We start from the raw sequence: 20,192 nt of genomic DNA, 5'->3' as shown, positions 1-20,192 counted from the left end.
TAGTAAAAAAAATTTGAATCCCACCACTGGTCTGATGGGATAGTGGGGAATAGAAAGATTTATATTCCTTGCAGACAGCTGGTCATTTGCATCCTTTTAGAGGGTTGGAGAAGCACTTGGAAGCTTATTTGTGTCCTCAAGGTCACTTGAGTAGTGCTTCTAGTTCCTGTAGTCTGCAATTTTTTTTCCTCCCACACCATTCAAAAGGTGTTCATCCCAAATTGTATAGCTAAAAGTCTTCAAAAGAAAAAACTAAAAAAGTCCAGTTGCCTCCTGAAAAAGCACCTTTGGGACAACCATTACCTGAATGACTGAGAATCTCTACAGGCTATAACCAGAGCCCACTATTTGGGCAAAAAAATAGAGAAACATTTTCAATAGTGCCGAATATTTTTTTCTTTCCAAGATTCAAAAGAAATGAACGTTTTTGCCCAAATGCAACAAAAACTGCTTAATCTTGATATGCTACATATTTGATTTCATAAGAATATAGATTTCTCCCCCTGTTTTTAATCAGGAATTAGGATACTTGTGGCTCTTTGAACAATGATATTTAGACAATCTGAAAGGCTATAGGCTACTCATTACAGTATTCTGAAACTATTAACAAAGTCAGGGTCACCAGTGTTGCAAAAAGTGAATGAGTTTAGAAGTGTTAGATGAGTTCTAGGAAGTGCCAGAAACAGTAAAGAGCCAAGTGATTGGTACTTGAAGATTGAATAGTCTTTGATGAATGTGTCTACACAAGTAAGGCCTGAAATATTTTTTGGATGAGAAGGATGATGAGAACTCTCTATTGTTGTTTACTCCGCTCTTACAAATGAGTAAATAGTTTAGACTGTGGTGACTTTTTCCTGAGTAAAATACATTAGTATGACTTTCTAAAGCTTATATTAACTGGCTTTTTATTATCTATGTTTTATGCCATACACACCAGGAGATGCCCTTGAGCTCTTTTCTCCCACTTGTTTCTTGTTGATTTGTTTAGCAGTTACATGGATTATTTTATAATGAAATGAAGAAGACGTGTTGTCAACCTTTTTTTTTTTGTCCCTAGAGGTGTCACTTAAAGAATTAAAACAGTGTGTTATCTGACCTGTAGCTCTAAGCTTATCCTTTCTGCCTAGAGGGTAGGGAAAGAGTAGAGCCACCAAGACACTTGGGTAGAAATTCAGAAAGCTCACGATGCCAAAGTCAAGATGACAGCTTCGATGGGGCAATCAAAACCCCGATCGGTACCGGTGGACCCTGACTTAAAGAATTAAAACAGTGTTACTGTATTTTATCCTTTCTGCCTAGAGGTAGGGAAGGAGTAGAGTCCATATTCAGACAGCAATGCCAAAGTCAGATGACAGCTTGAAAATGCCTGGTAATTTTTTTTTCCCTTTCAGTACATTATATTTTATTGGACACTGAAAAAAAATGGGGTTAATAGGCTGAGTGGGAAGTTAAACATCAACTACACAAGTTTCTTTTTAAAGTTTTGAGTGATTCTGATATTAAGTGAACACGATTTTTATATACACCTAATCGTGCAAAAAAAAAGTATAGGGAAAGGGTAAAAGTGGTATCCATTTAAAATGCTAAACTGGTTTAGGCTGAGTGGGAGGCAAGACAAGCTGCTCTTTATACGGTATTAGCACTCCTTTTTTAAAATGGTTTGCTACTCATAATGTTATAGTATTCAAACAATTCATTTCAACTCTTTCACTGCTTCACTGTTTTTCAGATTCCTATTATTGATATTTTAACCCACTAGCATACCAGCTTTGATTGATGGATCTGAATCCACACAATAAATTCTCTTAAGCACCAAACAATTAAAATTGAAGCAATAAATGAATCGCACTAACACTTCACAGTAAGAGTGACAATAATACAGAAAGCAAAACAAATCCTGCCCAAAAAGAATATGAGTCAATCCAAGAGAAGACACCACATTCAAGGAACTACCGTGTTTCTCATATAATAAGGCCGGGTCTTTTCTTTTTTTTTTGAGCCCCCAAAAAATGGCTAGGCCATTTTCGGGGGGTGACTTAATTCCCCTCCCTTGCATCTTCGGGCGGGCGGCGGTGGCTTGGATGTTGACCTCGACATTGGTGGGGCACTTCGTATCGGGGTCAACGCAGGCAACACCATATCCGGGTGTGCAACAAAAGTACTTCCTAACAGCAAGCCCCCCCACCATTCCCCCCATTTTGCATGTTTTAATATAGGCCTTAATTTGGGGGGAGGGGCTTAATTTCATGCCTATAAAACATGCTGGGACTTCCTATTGGGGGAGGCCATATTGTTGGAGGGTAAAAGTGGTTTACAAAGGAGAGAAAAGTTTGATATGCATGACATGAAATGTTTTAAATCTGTAGAGGAACAGAAACTGGTATCAGAAAGAAAGCTAACTTAATTTTTGAGAAAATACAGCATTGAGTAATACATGACAAAGAAGGTTCTCTTTTGCTCTTTTAAATGCTGTGGAAGATTTGGAATGAGGGAGCATATGCTGAAGCAAAGATCAATTCAAGGCACAAATAACCACATGTGTGAGTGTCCTTCATTATAGTTGTGTATTTCCCGAGGTGCCATTTACATGTACGTCATTCTACACCCCTTCCCTCCATGTTTTTAACCAGGTCTGCTTATGATTTAGAAATATTTTTGGATTCAGACTTGAGTTATCCTCATTGAATGTTGTCCATAATCAAAATTTATTCCAGTGCCCAGGCAGATTATAAGTGCAGTTCTTCACTTTTGCACTGAAAAGTTAGCCTTATTCATTGTTTTCAGGAAAATAAATAATGAGGAAGTAATATCCTAGAAACAACGTTGCAGCTCGATCTCCATTTAGTTCCAGAATTTTAATTATTTAAATATTATAGAAGCAAAATCATTTGCAGTGAACATCATATGAAATGTGCTTTTGTATTTTAGTTACTACAGTAGCTTGTTTACCTCTTTTCTGATTTGTTTTAAATAGACTGGACACATGCCGCTGCTCCTTGACCTATTTCTTATTTGTGAAGGTGTAATCTAGTTATGGTATCAGCAGATAACAATGCCTGGCTGGCTCTGGAAGGTGTCTTGGGATATTGGATGGGACACCTTCAAAGAATCAGAGTTGTAAGCCAAAGTGGGGAATTGAAAGCCAATCTAAAAGAAGGCAGCTATAAATCACTTATACTCTGTTGTCAGGAAAATACTTATTGTCAAGCTGAGTCCAAGAAGAACAAGGTGGAACAATTTAGCCAGTGGTTTACAAGTAGTCCTCAACTTACAACAGTTCATTTGGTGACTATTTAAAGTTACAACAGCATTGTAAAAGGAGACTTATGACAATTTTTCACAGTTACGACCATTGAAGCCTCCTCATGATCACATGATCAACATTCAGATGCTTGGCAACTGTTTCACATTTATGACAGTTGCAGGGTTCACCTTTTGCAACCTTCCAACAAGCAAAGTCAATGGGGAAGCCAGATTTATTTAACAACCATGTTACTGATTTAGCAACAGCAGTGATTCACTTAACCAATGTGACAATAAAACTCGTAAAATGAGGCAAAGCTCACTTTAAAAAATTATCACGTAACCATATAAATTTACTATGGTTGTAAGTTGAGGACTACCTGTATTTGTTTCCACCCAACAATCAGAATCTAAACCTTTATGTTGTGGCCTGTCAGCCATTGACCCCTCCAACAGCCAAATCACATGAGGGAGAGAGTTAGCATCAAGGTAACCTGAGAGCTCCAAGGGGGAAGAGGAAATGGAGCTGTCAGAGAGAGAGAGAGGCAGAGGCGGAGCCTGGGCTATCGATCAACCCTCAGACGGAGAGTCAATAGCCCCCAGGTCTGGAGGTGGCTGATAAGGAAGAGGAGGAACAGCTGGGTCCAGTGCCTGACGCATGGATGCGCAGAAGGCAGAGGAGAGGAGAGCAGTGAAATCTGTAGACCGATCCTTGGGATGGAAGAGCCACCACTGCTAGCGAAGCCACAGCCTAGCTCTGGGAATAAAAGGCAGGGGGCGGAGATGAATAGATGTGGCAAACAACTATTCATCTCCCTGCTGGACAGACTTGCTATCCCATGGTAAGAAAGAATCTTTTTGCTGGGGCTGCTGGGGCTCCTAATAAAGGAATCATTAATTTAACTACAGAGGATTTGTCGTGTTTGGGGAGCTGGGTCAGAACACCTTAGTTCTCCCAGCATATACATATGCTCTGGAAGATGCTAGGGAGTGGCTAGCTTTACTCTTGTCCTCTGTCTCCTATTCACCCCTGGGCTGGGCTGTCTTGGGCTATCTTGTCTCCTCCTCTTTCTGGGATGTGCTTCCTCCTTCCTGGGAAACTTGTCATTTCACTATAGCCCCTCATACACAGTTCCTCCTCTGTAGGCACCATCTCTCACAGTTATGCCCATGTCGTGATAAGGGGTCAAGAGTAACTTATTTATTTATTTATTTATTTATTTGATTTGATTTGCCAATTGTTTACAAGATAATAAGTATAAATGTATACATAGTTGTGAATACATGAAATGGTTACATATAAGAAAAATAAAAGAATAAGAGAAACAATAGGACAGGGACGGTAGGCACGTTGGTGCGCTTATGCACGCCCCCTACAGACCTCTTAGGAAAGGGGTGAGGTCAATAGTAGACAGTCTAAGGTTAAAGTTTTTGGGGTTTGGGGAAGAAACTACAGAGTCGGGTAGAGTATTCCAGACATTGAGCTGCTTTTTCACTTTCAGTTTGACCACACTTCTAGTTTTAACAATAGTTGAAGAAAAACTTCAATAACAGAAGGAGAATCAGTGTTGTAATTTTTAGAAGCCCTCAAATGGTGTTTATGTTCTGATTCATAAAAGTCTGCAAAAATAGCTCCCATCTTATCATCATGAATTATACGAACAGTATTGAGAGACTTTGGGGGTTTCTTGAAAAGTAATGCAAAGTAAACACAGATGTACCCTTGCTTTATTCATTTATCATATTTGTATACCCGTCAACCTTACATGAAAATGGCGCTGGGCGGTGTACAGCGCTACATTTAAAAAAAAAACCAATGCCTACATAAAAGCAGTTACAATGATAAAATAATTATAAAAATGCATATAAGTCAGGAGAGAGTGATATTTACCACAGTCAGGGAGCCATAGCAAAATCTCCCAGGTCCCTTAGGACTCCGAGGCCTGATAACATAGCCAGGTCTTGAAAGAGTTACAGAATGTTGAGAGGGATGGAGCTAATCTCACTTCTGGGATTTCACATGTCAGGCATTGTGGAAAAGAAGGCACACCTCCTGGGACCTGCCAGATATTTTGTATCAGTTAAAGGGACTAAACTCTCCAGTGTCTACAAATTGAATATTGTCCTAAAACATTTCAAGGACTACTAGCTGGAATATGGGATATTAAATGTGTAGTGAACAAAAGCAAGTGCATTCAAGATGTTACTGACATTTTAGCTTTCACTCACTCTAACATAACCAGGAGAGGAAGAGAAAAGAACTGCTACACAATAGTTCTCTTCTCTCTTCGTGCTTACCATTCTTCTGGTATAAAGAGTATAATTCTGAAGATCTTCTATCCAGTGTAAGTTTTTCTATACAATGAAGAACCTAGAAAATAGAGGTTGGACATTTTTGGAAAGCTTCCATTGATAGAACCTCCATACCCATATTGACCCAAGGATATATAGATATAAAATCTTTCAACCTTTTAAATTTTTTTAAACTTTTAACATAAATTTAAAATATTGACCCTTTTATCCTGCAAGCTATCTAAATAACTTTTTGTGGGGTGATGTCCCTGTAAACAAATATGGAAGTGGCTTTTACTCGGATTTGCTACCACATAATTCCAACCTGATTTGGGAATGACTATTATTTTGTTCTAAAGAAGCATCTCCAAATTTGAAGAAATATCTCCAATATCTGCAGAAATCATATATATCTTTATTTTATTTAATTTTCTAGATCTCATATGTCTTTTAAAAAATGCAAGTGGAACAGATAGTTATTGGTGTTTTGCAATGCTAGATCCATGAATTTTAAGACTAAGCCCTAGTATGAAGTTTGAAAAACAGTACCTAAAAGGCAATTTCCCAGTTGCATTTTCATTCTGCATTTTATTCTTTCAGATTCAAACAGTTACCAAAAAAGTCCTCATGCCACAAGAAATGGAAGAACCATCTAATGTTACAGATTCTATCTTCACCATCGTGAATGAAACAGAAGTTACTCCAGAGCCTCAATTAATTGTTAAGAAGGGTCTTGAGTTTAAGGATGGAATGAATGTCTTAGGTATTCTCTTTCTCTTCAGTCACCTATTAAATTTATTTCATAGGCATTTGTTTATAAACCTAATAGATGCTTGATCTATTCCAATGTAGTTACCTTATGCCAATTTGAATCTAGGCAGTTTAGGTTAAATTTGAAACTTCCTTCAGGTGTATATTTACAGAAGGAAACACATTGGTTTCACTTAATTTTTGATAAATGCCCAATTGCATATGAACAGTTGCAGTTACAGGTACTTCACACTAGTTACCTGTGGAGATTATAGAGCACAGGTGTCAAACTCACGGCATCACATTGCTATCATGTGATGTTTCCTGGCATTTTCCCCATTCATGGAGCTAGGGTGAGCGTGGTCTGTGCGTGATCCAACTGGCCCAAGGGTGTGCCAGTTTGACACTCCTGGTATAGAGAGAAAGACCTATTCGTTTCTGTAAGTTAGTTTTGCATGTATAAGCGCACAGTTAAACGAAAGTTGGGTTTTAATGTTATTTTTATATCAGAATATCAGTTGCGATGCCATTTTTGTAACTAGTTTCAGGCACATCTGCAGACAAAAAAAGAATTGCTGCTGAGAAGTAACAGTGTTGAATAATAGCAGACAGTTATCAGCTAACTGCTAACACCTGAAAGGGTTGTAGAAGGAAAACCCAATGTCCTTCTGAACTGGGTAAATCACACAAATCCATTAACGAGAAGGCATTTGAATCAAAACTATACTTAATATGTTTTTTTTAGAAGTGTAACATGTATATTCTAATGTATCTATTAAAGGCCAGGTATTGTGAAATCCTGCCAAGGGAATCTGAATAGGCTAAATGTTACCTTTGGGCTCTAATCACTTTTTTCTAACTAGCATCTAAGAGACAAAGCTGATGTTTTTAAGACGATTGAGGCTACTGATTGGATATTTAGTTGCTGACATCAGAAATGGAACTTTATCCCACGGACAAAATATTAGCTAGCTTCCACTTAAAGGATTTCACTTATTCTCAAGCACATCTTAATAGATTAGGCTTATTTTCAAGCTTTGATCTCCCTAATATCTTACCAGAGGCCAAGGATGTTCTTTCTTAGACAATTATTTTCTGCTAATAATTCTGCAAATCTCTGAAACCAAGACTCAGTTCAGTTACATCAGAATGAAGATTAAGCAAGGAACTTAAACCTGAAATAGAATGTCTTTGCAACTCTCTGTATTTCCAAATCTGCTCTAGAAATATCACATTTTTGGAGTATATTTACGAATGCAGGGAGAGCAGTGGGAGGACTCATCAGTTCCATTCTTAGTTTTTGTGTTGTTTAAGAATTTTGTAAACACCTTGATATCATTTGAAAATAATTAGTTTCAGAGTCAGTTTCTTGTAGCTCAGCTCCAAATGCTTATGAGCTCCTGCATCAGATTCACAAGGATGTTAATAAGTTGAGAAACTAAACGGATCCTTGACTAAGAGCCACAGAGCAAAGATACTCTCTCAACTCCACAATCTGTGAATGTTTGGCCTTAGAGCTGACTTTCTTCAAAATAGTATCTCAAATCCTACATCACCCAAACCTCCCATAACCAAGGTCTGAAGTACAGGATGCCACTGAGTGCACACTGTTTATTTAATTATATGCTATATATTTTATTCTACAGGAGCGATTAAACTAGAGGTGTCAAATTCCTGGTCCGTGGGCGAGATGTGTCACACGCTGGCCACACCCATGCCCAGTTTAATGAAGGGGGGGAAAGTCCCAATACATCACGTGACGACGTGAGTTTGACACCCCTGGATTAAGTCATGAAGCTATAAATAGGGCGACTGTGATTTCTAATCCAGCCTGAAGCCAGTTGGGTTTACCTTGGGCCAATAACTTTCTATCAGCACTATGAAAGAGGCATTGATTGGCAAGCCACTTCTGAAAAACCTTGCCAAGAAAAACACACACACACAATGTATCAGATTTATCTAAGGATAGTCAATGAATGCTTTGAGATGAAGTGCTCTTATCACTATCCATTACAAGGCATTCCCTAATTATATGTGTATTTTTAAACAGATCATTAACAATAACAAATCTTATTAATATATGTCTAAGGACAAAAAGACAAAATTATTGTGCTGGAATATACATAGGAATAATCCAGATGAAAAATAACAAAGTCTACAAAATTCTGCAGTATGAAGTTTCATTTAAAAAAAACAACCTAAAATTAAACCATGGGAATAATAACAGTTATTGGAACCCATATGAGCTTCCATGCAATAAAGGCTCTCCTTTATGACCCAAGGAAGTCTCTCATGTGGGTCAGGGAATGTTCAAGGAAGCCTAGGTATTTAGGGGAAGAAGAATTACAATGATAATGCAAAATCAAAATAAATCTTACCTGTTTGAGCTATCACTATCTTGGTTTTGTTCCCAATTCTCCTTTTTAATTGTGCCCCATCCTCTACAAAATCACAATTTTTTCGTAATGGTAAATTGAGGTAGAAGAATTCCCCTTCAGAAAATTTCACAATTTTATGAAAAGTTTCATAAAAGAGTCTGATGGTAGTATTCTTTCAACAGGCCTCATTGGGTTTTTCATTGCTTTTGGTATCGCAATGGGCAAGATGGGAGAACAAGCCAAGATGATGGTGGATTTTTTCAATATCTTGAATGAGATTGTAATGAAATTAGTAATTATGATTATGTGGTAAGTTAAAGTCATCATCTACTAGATACTCCAAAGCCTGTTCTATTTTGGAAATCATTTTGAATTTGATCAGTAATAATACAGAGAACTTTGTTGGGTCAAGCCAAAAGTATATATAATCCAGAAGTCTGGACTACAAATATATCCAGGAATTTCACAAGCAGGATATGATGATGATAACATCTTCCATTCGTGCTTTCTAGCTAATAATGGTGAAATCATGTTGCCTTTGATTTTGAAGGTCATGGAAACCCAGATACTGTAAGCCTGCCAAAATATTTGCACTGATGTATTTTATTATATTGGATTGAAACTACAGTCTTTCTGTCTTTTTTTTTTTTGGTTTGTTTCTGCTTTCCAATTTTGTTTCTTTCATAGTACAGAGCACTTAGAGAACAACACAGAGAGGAAGTATGGTTTCTTTTTGCAATAAGAAAGCAGACAGAAGTCTTGCAAGAGTGGATTGGGTTCATTCAAAGGTGAACATGGGCTATAGAGAATATTTCTATTTACTACATCATGCCACACTATACAACATCTTTCAGAATCTCAGTAGACTATTGTTTCATTCTTCCTTGCTTCATTCTTGAAGATGATTAGCAGCATCTTGGAAGATGATTAGTAGCTGTGAGCTTGGGTTTATAAATTGAGGGGGGGGGATCCATCTACTTTTCATTTAAAATCTATCCAGTTTGACTTGGTTCCAATTCAAAGAAAAATTCAGGAAATCATATGCTGTACCTCTTACTGATAAGCATGGAAAACCCACAGTAGCTGCTGTGTTGTAGCACCGCCTCTTCCTCTTCAGAACAAAGGAGTAGATTCAAGGATTTTGTAGCTAGGTTTTATTACATTTATTTACATTTGAACTGAGTTGGATAACATATGAGTGTCTGCTTATGGCAGGCTTTTGAAACACTGAATTGTACAGAATATCTGTGATTGTTGTTTTTCAGTTCTGATTCCTTTAGAGGCCCTTCTTCATCTTTGCAGAGTTGTAGAAATGGTCCATAGCAGTTGATTCATGTCATGATCTAGCAAATGTAACATTTAATTTACTGTGTGATGCTCCAGTATTTTCCTTTATCAAAACTGGATCTTTGCATCACAGTTATTCTCACATACTGTTTAGGATCCATTCTAAGCTCCTAACAGTGATTCTGTATCTTCTAGTGTCATAGTTATAGGGATTTTACTCATGAATCTTGTTCGTTTATATAGGCAAAACATTTATTGTATGGAGATAAAGTTATTTGTTTTCACATCTAAAATATACTTTCTGTCCAGTTATTTATGACCGTTCTTTGACGAAATGGTCCATACTTACCAACAGCTTCATTGATTTGTGAAACTCTCACAAATACCATAAAAACATAAAACAAAGCTGAACATTCAGTAAAGATTCTTTGAAACCAGATTGTAAGGATTATCCTCAGTGGATATTTCAGGAAGGAAACTATCTGGCATCTTGGGTAACAGTGCTTCAAACAACATGGTTGGGAAGCTTATAGATTACTAGGATTCTTCATTGAAGGATCAGTTTAGTTCATGGTAAAATAGTGAGGATGTGACATGTAAGGATATTTGTGAAATTCCAGTTTCCAGAAGACTAGCTTAAGTTGTAATAAAAGCATTAGTCTTTAAATGACACACTGTTTTATTGCCATCAAAAACTGTCATGGCTATTCTTCCATTATTAGTTATAAAGATCTGATTGAATATTCCCCTACTAATACTACCGTGTTTCTCATAAAATAAGGCCAGGTCTTTTTTTTTTTTTTTTTGAGCCCCGAAAAAATGGCTAGGCCATCTTTTTGGGGGTGAATTAATTTCTCCCCCCCCCCCGCACACCCTCGCCTAGAGGCCTCACCACCAGCTGCTCCTAATGGCCGATCATGGCGGAGCGCGGAGGGCTCCCTATTCCTGCCAAGCGCCTTTGCTGCAGACCTGGGTATGGTGCTGGTTGCAGGCCAGGTCAGCAGGCAGGTGGGCAGTGGCGGGGTGGATGTCAGCTTCGGCATGGCACTTTACATTGCGAGACCTTCGGCGCCCGCTGCTGCTGCATCCTCCACCACCGTTGCTTCCCTTCTGCCTGTGCTGCTGCCGCATTTGAAGTGCTGCGCATTCCTCCACTGGCAGCATTTCAGCTGCTTCTTGGACGGGGGAGTTGCCTCCGTAGCTTCCACGGTTTCCGCCGGCGCTGGTGCTGTTGTTGAAGATGGCGCTGGCGAGAGAGGCACCACTGCTGGTGGGAACTGTGGAAGCTACAGAGGCGGCTTTCCCGACCGAGAAGCAGCTGAAACACTGCTGGTAGAGGAATGCGCAGCACTCCAAATGCGGCAGTGGCACAGGCAGAAAGGGAAGCAACGGCGGAGTAAGCAGCAGTGGCGGGTGCCGAAGGTCTCGCGATGTAAAGTGCCCTGCTGAGACTGACATCCACGCTGCCACCGCCCGCCCGCTGACCCGGCCTGCAACCAGCACCATACCTGGGTCTACAGCAAAAGCGTTTGGCGGGGGTAGGGAGCCCTCCACGCTCCGCCATGATCGGCCATTAGGAGCAGCTGGTGGCGACATGTGGCTGCTTGCGAGGCGCTCCTAATGGCAAGTTCCCCCCACCCTCCCCCCATTTCACATGTATTAAAATAGGCCTAAATTTGGGGGGAGGGGCTTAATTTCACCTTATGCCTAGAAAACATGCTGGGACTCCCTATGGGGGGGGGCGTATTGTTGGAGAAACATGGTAGTAGAAGAATGCAAGTGGGCAAGGAGCAAGCCAACAATAGCAAAAAGAATGTATAAACGCATAAGTAGATTGAAAATTTTTAGTGTAATTTTCTCATTAGCAGCATTATACTAGGCAAAATTGTATTATACAGACTTTACCCTTAGCAAACTTCTAAACAACATTGAAATAGAATGTGTAAGTTCAAGATTTCTGAAAGTGAAATAAAATTCTAATTGTAAGAGGGAAAATTTCCTGGGTTCTGCTTTTAGTGCATTTTGATTATTACCAGCTTGATACCTGTAATTCTTTTCCACGTTTTTTATTTATTTCTTCTAGGTATTCTCCATTGGGCATTGCCTGCCTCATTTGTGGAAAAATAATTGCAATTAAGGATTTGGAAGTAGTTGCTCGACAGCTTGGCATGTACATGATAACCGTGATTGTAGGTCTTCTCATCCATGGAGGGATTTTTTTGCCTCTGTTGTATTTTGTAATTACTAGAAAAAATCCCTTCTCATTTTTTGCTGGGATCTTTCAAGCATGGATTACTGCTCTAGGCACAGCTTCAAGGTATTTAATAGAAATGATAATGTTTGCTAGAGATGTATCTCTCCTTTCATGGGACTACCTTTTAACCAAAATGGGTGGGAAATTCAATATCATGATAAAGAATTGTGTCCTGAATCATTTTTTTCCAAGGCTATTTTTTGCCAACTGCATGATTGCAGACCAAGGCTATCAGAAAGCTTTGTTAGTGTTAAAAAGTGTTGGACCTGTTGTACTTTGATCTAGATTGCTCTGAAAACTTTTCTTTTGAGTTGATGGTGGCTGGACTTTTACATTGTTATGTTTTATTTTTAAGTGTTCAGAGTTCATTGACTGGGTGATACAAAAACTGTGCAAACAAACAAACAAACAAATGTGCAGAATAATGACAACAGGGTCAACAACATCAAAGTAATGCAGAACATACCTATTTGTATCAGTTCAAGAACATAAAAGAGCCAATCATCTTTGCAAGTCTCTCCTTTGGCCTGAGTGTTGTATTAACTTGCTGCATGCCTAGAAAGTGGTATATGGGGACAAAATTAGAAATGCAGAAATAAAACAAACTATTTAATGACTCATGATACTGTCTCTACAGTGGGTGTATAGATAGGAGCTACTAGTTTGTACTGGCTCCATAAAATAATATTTGGCCCCTATCTTTGTTCTTGGTGTAATATTTCTGTCCTTTGTGACTAATTGTAGCCTATTCTATTCTAATTCTAATTCTAGTCTGTTCTACTCTGTTCTAACTGGGTATGGCTAATCTAATGAAGACAAGGACTGGGGGTGACATAATAGTTGCCTTCCAATATTTGAGCAACTGTCACAGAGAAGAGGGGTCTGATCTATTCTCCAAAGCACTTGAGGGCAGGATAAGAAGTAACAGATGGAATTATCAAACAAAGATCCAACCTAGAAATAAGGAGAAATTCCCTGTCAGTGAAAACAAGAACAGCTTGCTTCAGAAGTTATAAGTGCTCCATTGCTGGAGCTTTTTAAGAAGAGATTGGATGGCCATTTGTCTGGAATGGTATATGTTCTGCTTGACCAGGGTATTGGATTAGAAGACCTCTAATGTCCCTTTCAACTCTATTCTGTATTCTCTGTTTTCCCTTACATCAGGGGTGTCCAACTGGATTTATTTGAAGGTCGGATCAGCATTGTAGTTCTCCTCTGTGGGCTGGCGGGGGGAAAGAGTCTGAATGTCTCCCCTTGTGCCTCATTTTCAGCCTCCCTGGCTTCATGCAGTTTTCTCCTGGCCGAAAATGGGCCTCCTGGAGGCCCCATGAGGCCCCTTTGCAGCCCATCTTCATCCTCCCTGGCCTCCAGCAGCACTCTTCCAGACAAAAACAGGCCACACAGAGGCCTTGCATGGCCTGTTTTGGTTGACACAGGCACCGCAGGTCGGTCCTTTGATATTTCTAGGCCAGCTCTGTGGGCCAGATTTAAATACCCCGTGGGCTGGATCCAGTCCATAGGCCTTGAGTTTGACACCCCTGCCTTACACTAAGCCCTATTTTCTATTCTGTCTCATGTATAATTACTTAGGTAGCTACAATTAGAGATAGGAAATATGACTGTTTTGATTTCTCTGAGTTCTTCATTTCTGCAAATCTGCCAGGCAGATTTGATTTCTCTGAGTTCTTCATTTCTGCAAATCTGCCAGGCTTGGTTCATCAGACTGGAAAAAATTTTTCAGAAGGTGGACAGTTAAGTGAACATTTCTTCAAAATATAATGAAAACACATTTATGTTATTTTCAAGTTCTTTTATGTATAACAAACATGCATCTATGTAGACTTTCCCTAATTTTTAAAATAAGTAAACTTCATGCACCAATTTAAAAGCTATGAATATTGAATCAGAACTATGTTTTGGTTTATCTGTTGTCCTAAATATGTAAACATTTGTCCAATTGAGTGTGAATAATAAGATGTTTTTCTATCTTCTTTAGCTACATCATTGAAAAATACTGTTATTATCAAAGCAAAGTATTTCTTTTAGGCAGTGGGGGGGTGGTGGGTTTAAATATTCCTTGGTTGTGAGCAAGTTTACGAGTTATTTGAATCTCCATAATGTTCACTGTGAATTTTTTCCCTTCCAATATAATCAGAAGAGATACACAACATGGAGGAATTTATGGGATAAATATTAGATTGACGAATCTGTTTATAACTGTTCTCGTTTTAGAAGTGAAGCTAATCGTCCCAAAGATGCTTTTTTTTTCAAGAGGTAACTAGACTTTCTGGTTTTTCTTTGAAGATGTTTCACTTCTCATCCAAGAAGCTTCTTCAGCTCTGAATGAGAAGCGAAAAGTCGTCAAAGAAAAACCAGAAAGTCCAGTTGCTTCCTGAAAAAAAAGCACCTTTGGACAACCATGACCTGGATGACTGAGACTCTCCATTAACATTAAGTGAAGCTAATTGTCAGCATGTTACTTCTTACTTTGTTTCCACTGTAAAAAGAATATATGGGTAACTGGAGGAAAAACTGGATACCAAAATCCATTATGATTTGTCCATGTTGAAATGGTGCCAAATAAACTGAACACTAAATACTGGATGTAGCTGCTATCAACCCCGCCTCTTGATTGGCATTTTTGCTTATTACAAAATTACAACTTAAACTGGAATGTGGAGGCATCTGAAGGATTGCTTCACAAAGTGCTTCACAAAAGATTTTGGCATGAGTGAAGTGCCTCTCTTTGAAATGTTGAAGCACCCAATGTCTCAAAGGAACTTTCTGAAGTTCGCTTTCATAACAGGTGTATGTCTTCATATCCACTTCACTTCACTAGGGCTCCAGGTACATGCACATATATGCACAGACAAGCTGGGAAAAACACACCAAGCTTTCTGGAAGACATAGTTGCCTCTGTATTACAAAGAGAGGAACTTCACTTGTATCAACAAAACTTCAAAAGTTTTGCAAGTCTCTATCTTAGCTGAGGTTAACTGTTCATAAAAAAGCTAAGCAGAATTGGACCTGAACATTTTTGGATGGATATTATGGACATTTTCATTTAATCATTAAGAAGTGAGGAACCTGTTTGTTTAATAATAGCCACATTTTAAGGATAATATGTAATCATCTAGCCAGATCTGTTTATGTTTTGCTCAGTTGAACTCTATACTTAGAGAAAGAATATTCATTGCTGGTACCTGAGGCTGAATTTTTTGAATACCCTGGGAACCAGTTAAGTTGTGGGAATAATTCCAAGAAATCCTGGTTCAAGCCACCCTTGAATTATGAAACCTTAATAGCCAACGTTTGTCCCATTATTGAAAAGCTTCACCCAAAATGTGTAAGTTTCTAGAGTAGATGAAAAGAGTTCACTTGTGCATTGGGAGAGCCCTGGCTGATAATGCACTGTCAGATAATACCATGGAATGAGAATTTTTTTTTTTTAATTACTGTACATGAAGATACATTACTGTACATGAAGATACATGCAGTATCATCAGTATGCTGCTGATTCTCAACTGTATATATCAGTTGTATATTGACCCCTGGCCAACCAAGTAAAACTATCAAGGTTCTGTCCTAGTATCTAGAAGCTATGGGGTCCGGATGAAGAAGAACAAGCTTCTGCTCAGTCATACCAAGATCAAGTTTTGAGCCCATGGACCTGGAACCTGAGATGCCTCATTATTGATTCTGGATGAATCACTGTTCTGCTCAGATTCAGTGTGCAATTCGGGGGTCCTCCTTGTTGAACAGATAGCAGTTGTGGCCATTGGGCTTTTGAATAACTTAATCTTGGACGCCAACTTGTGACTGTTCTTATATTATATTCTTATATTGTCCTTTCAGTCCTACTTCCCTTGGTCACCTCTTGGTTGAATTATTGCACTATACTCTACATGGGACAGCCCTTAATCCAAAGACGACAGAATGCAACAATATAGATAGTTATGAGCAGTCCTCAAAGATGTCACACTTCATCAGTTATCTTGTGGAATCCAGGAAGCATGCCTTCTCTGGTGCCCTTTGGAATAATGTCTCCTTGCTGACATATCATTGGCTCCAACCCTGCAAGTCTTCAGAAAGATAATTAATAGTTGGCTCTTTCCTTAGATGGTTGGATCATGAAGAACAGTGCTCCCATTTGGTGAAGATAAAAAGATTAATTGCTTATTGGTTCAGTTGTATGCATTTTTTTTGTATTTTGTTTACTGTTTTTTACATATTGCTCAGAATAAAATAACAAAGTAAAATAATTAATTTTTCTTGGTCCTTCAGTGCTGGTACATTGCCTGTTACTTTTCGCTGCCTTGAAGAAAATTTGGGCATTGATAAGCGTGTGACGAGGTTTGTCTTACCTGTTGGAGCTACTATTAATATGGATGGAACTGCCCTTTATGAAGCAGTGGCTGCCATCTTCATAGCACAGATGAATGGCATTGTGTTGGATGGCGGACAGATAGTCACTGTCAGGTAATCTATTGGGGTTGGTAAAAAAAATGATATCCCGACCTTAAATATTGCGAAGTGATTTACATTTGGAATAACAACCAGAGTCCATGTTTTCACAATTAAAATAAGCTGACATGTTTTATTTTACAGTTTGACAGCCACTCTTGCCAGTGTTGGAGCTGCAAGTATACCTAGTGCAGGACTGGTGACCATGCTTCTTATCCTCACTGCAGTAGGACTTCCCACTCAGGATATAAGCTTACTTGTGGCGGTAGATTGGCTCTTGTAAGTAAGACTGTTTTTATGATAGATGTCAAAATAGGGATTGATCATCCAGCTGATAGGATATTAACTTCTGCCACCTTTCAGTCACCTCCTCGTGATACACTGCAAACTAGTGATTAAGATCTCAGTCTGATGATAGAGATATCCATGGTCAAGATCCTGCTGACCATGGAATATCCTGCATGGCTTTGGAAGAGCCATACACTGTGCCTTAGGTCAAAACGCTTCATAGAATTGATTTTCAGCACTCAAAGGAAAAGCAAATGTTTACAATATAAAGGGATTAATGTCATGTATATGAATTGTTTCTCACATTCAATTGTAGGTAATATGTACACATTGTGTACTTTTACTACTACTAATTGTTATTATAATAATATAATGTCTTATAGCAATAGCACTTAGACTTACATTATATACCACTCCATAATGCTTTACCACTGGGGTCCCCAATCCGGGTCCATTGACTGACACCAGGCTGCAACATGCCAGAAACGGCCACACAAACAAGCGAAGGCACATCTATGGGGATGCAGGCAGCATGTTAAACCACACCCCCTTCTCTCCATGAAACTGATCCCTGGTGTTTAAAAGGTTGGAGAGGTGCTGCTTTACAGCACTGTTTGAGTTTACAGAGGCAGCATATTGCCCGCAACAATCTGGATCCTCATTTTACCAACTTCTGAAAGCTTGAAGACTGAGTCAACCTTGATCTGGTCAGGATCTAACTCTTGTGCTGATTTACAACAGCATTTCCAGTTGCGGGCAAATACTACATGGTCATTAGGTGTGACATTGTGTGATTGCCATTTGCATCCTGATCGTTTTTCCATTGACGTAGTTTGATGCTGACAGTAAAGTTCACTGTCATAATTGCAAAGTGGTTGCAAAGCACCTGAATTGCAATCCCGTGACAGTAGGAATGCGACAACAGCTTGGAATTTAGATGACTGGCCATTAAGTCTCCTCATTCAGTGTCTTCATAACTTCAAACAGTTGCCAAATAAAAGGTCATTAACCAAGGATTACATGTAATAGTACACATTTGTGATGGGGGAGCCATTCCTTTTTTTAATCCTGGAATAGTAGATGGACAAATATTCAATCCTGGCCCTGAGCTGTAACATGTAGAAACCCTAAAACTACACTTATGTTTGTAGACCTTCTTCAGTTGTTGACCCAACACTGTCCTATCACTGGATCATCTCCATTTTTGCCTTACAAAGGTGGTTTTTTTTCTTCTTCAAAAGACAGGACAATGATGCAGCATTCTCTGTTCACTTTTTGAGCAAGCTTCTAATCTCATCAACTTCTGATTAGAAGCTTCTATGGACACTTACCATATATTTAGTGGTCCGGAAGGATTTGATCTTGGCATATTTCTTCTCCCCCCAACATACACACCATTTAAAAATGCTGAAAGTGACTTACGTATTGTAGCAATAAACAAGACAAGCTGATAATTAAAACACAGTGCTAAAATGTTAAAACTGCAGAGGCAGCAAGAGATGACAGAATAATATCTGCCAGTGGAACGATAAAACAGCCATTTGATTAACAATCTATTGCAGTTGAGCATGTGAGATACTCATCTGACACCAAGAAGACGTTAGTATTGATGTTGTGCAGTTCTCCTGGGAGGAAAAGAAAAAAAAAACATATTAAAAGTTAAGAAAGTAGGATGAGCTCTATCACAAAAAGTCCTGTAGGCTCATATATAGAAGGTCATTGTTTAGCAATTGCCTTGGACATCATCTGTTTGCAGTTATGATGATGATGAAAAAGTAATTTTGTGATGAATGTGCTCATTTATGACCTTTGCAGTAACTCTGTCTCAGTCACATGCCAGTACACATTTTTGTGAGCTTGACCTGTTTAAAATTTCCCCACCCCTCATACAGTGGAGAGATTGCCTAAATAAGCTATCACTTCATGAGCTGCTTTTCTCCCCCTGAATCCGATCCCCCAAAGTGCTACCCACAAGTTAACAAGCTCAGCTCTGTGACCTTAATTCGTTGATTAGAACCTCTGGCCCTCTAGAATTGAAATCATGTGGCTTCAGGGATGCTGTGACAGTTTGAGGACCAGCCATTGTGGGCTGCTGCATGACTCTGACAAGATCCTAGTGAACAGTGAAGCTCTTTTGCTACCTAAGCAGGGCCTGACTCATAAACTCAGCATGCTAGGCAAACAGCCAGCAATAACACATTTCTTTCAGTGTACATTTCCCATTATATGCCTGCTTAATCTCTTTTCACGCCTTTCTCTCCAATGAATCTAATACAAACATCAATTCTTTTCCTGCTAATCAGTGCTGGAGTGAACATTCCAAAGATCAGGGAAGTGGGGGGAAATAGCTATAAAATTTGTCCTTTTTACTCAACTTGGTATGAGCTGAGTTTCAGAAACCTTCTCCATTGTTTGGTTTCACCAGGCTGTTTAGAGTTGTATTGTTCTTAGTTTAAAAGCAAAGGAAACATATGAAATAAAATTGTAAGCAATTCACAGTCACCTGGGTTTCATTGAGTGACTGCTTTCTTTAACAACCAAGTTGCTGGTTCCAGTTGCAGTCATTAAACAAGAACTACCTGTAATGCTATAGGAAAAAGATGCTCTAACAACTAGTTTATATCAAATTTCAGCCTCATTCCTATCTTCTATTAAAAGGTAAGAAAATAGTCCTGCTGTTTTGTATAAAAGCCAGCTGGATGATTTCAGGCCAGACATTCTTTCTCAGCTCAATCCACCTCACAGGGTTGTTGCTGTGGAGAAAATAGGAAGGGGGAAGGGGAGGAAAGAAGTAGGTATGCTTCTTGCCTTGAGTTATTTATAAAAATAATAAAGATATAAATAAATGAAGTTAAGTAAAATATTTGCTGTAGATAGGAAACAGTACAGGCAATCTAATAGTTAATAGAAAGCAGCCCAAGGAAAAATTGCACTTGATGTAGATAGGTAGCTATATCAATAAACAGGTACTGGGTTTATATTTTAGGGACATGTTTATATTGAAGCAGAAAAGAACAAAGCCTGACAGGCAGTGAAAGGATGTTAAACTGATGTTGGTGATTGTTTGCTTTCTTGTTCAAGGAAATGTCATTTGAAGCAATGTCACTTGTCAAAACAATCCTGCCTCTCCTAAATGGAGAGACTTCATAGCCATAATTCACCAATGGAGCCGATCAAGCACAGTGGGCAGGAAAGACTGGAGTTTACATTGTGATGCCTGATCTTTCTCAAATGTT

General features: G+C 38.8%; 1 protein-coding gene across 3 annotated transcripts in view; it reads left to right on the top strand.

Annotated features, from left to right (window-relative positions):
• The window catches only part of SLC1A2 (solute carrier family 1 member 2), an 84,610-nt gene that overhangs the window by 59,464 nt on the left and 4,954 nt on the right, over positions 1 to 20,192 (top strand). For all 3 annotated transcript variants that reach the window (XR_015746687.1, XM_087951246.1, XM_026664618.2), the window contains exons 5-9: positions 6,136 to 6,298; positions 8,846 to 8,972; positions 12,034 to 12,267; positions 16,489 to 16,683; positions 16,813 to 16,947. Coding sequence is in view for 2 of the 3 variants with exons in the window: in XM_087951246.1 (XP_087807372.1) it covers positions 6,136 to 6,298; positions 8,846 to 8,972; positions 12,034 to 12,267; positions 16,489 to 16,683; positions 16,813 to 16,947 (854 nt within the window). In the remaining variant the exon portion in view is untranslated. The remainder of the gene's footprint in view (positions 1 to 6,135; positions 6,299 to 8,845; positions 8,973 to 12,033; positions 12,268 to 16,488; positions 16,684 to 16,812; positions 16,948 to 20,192) is intronic.

The sequence above is a fragment of the Notechis scutatus genome, chromosome 1, assembly GCF_049901735.1.
Source record: "Notechis scutatus isolate UNSWTSFEM ecotype Mainland chromosome 1, rNotScu1.2, whole genome shotgun sequence".
In the NCBI taxonomy this organism is placed as follows: Eukaryota; Metazoa; Chordata; class Lepidosauria; order Squamata; family Elapidae; genus Notechis; species Notechis scutatus.
Note: the sequence above shows the minus strand (reverse complement) of the source record. Positions and strands in the feature narration are given on the sequence as shown.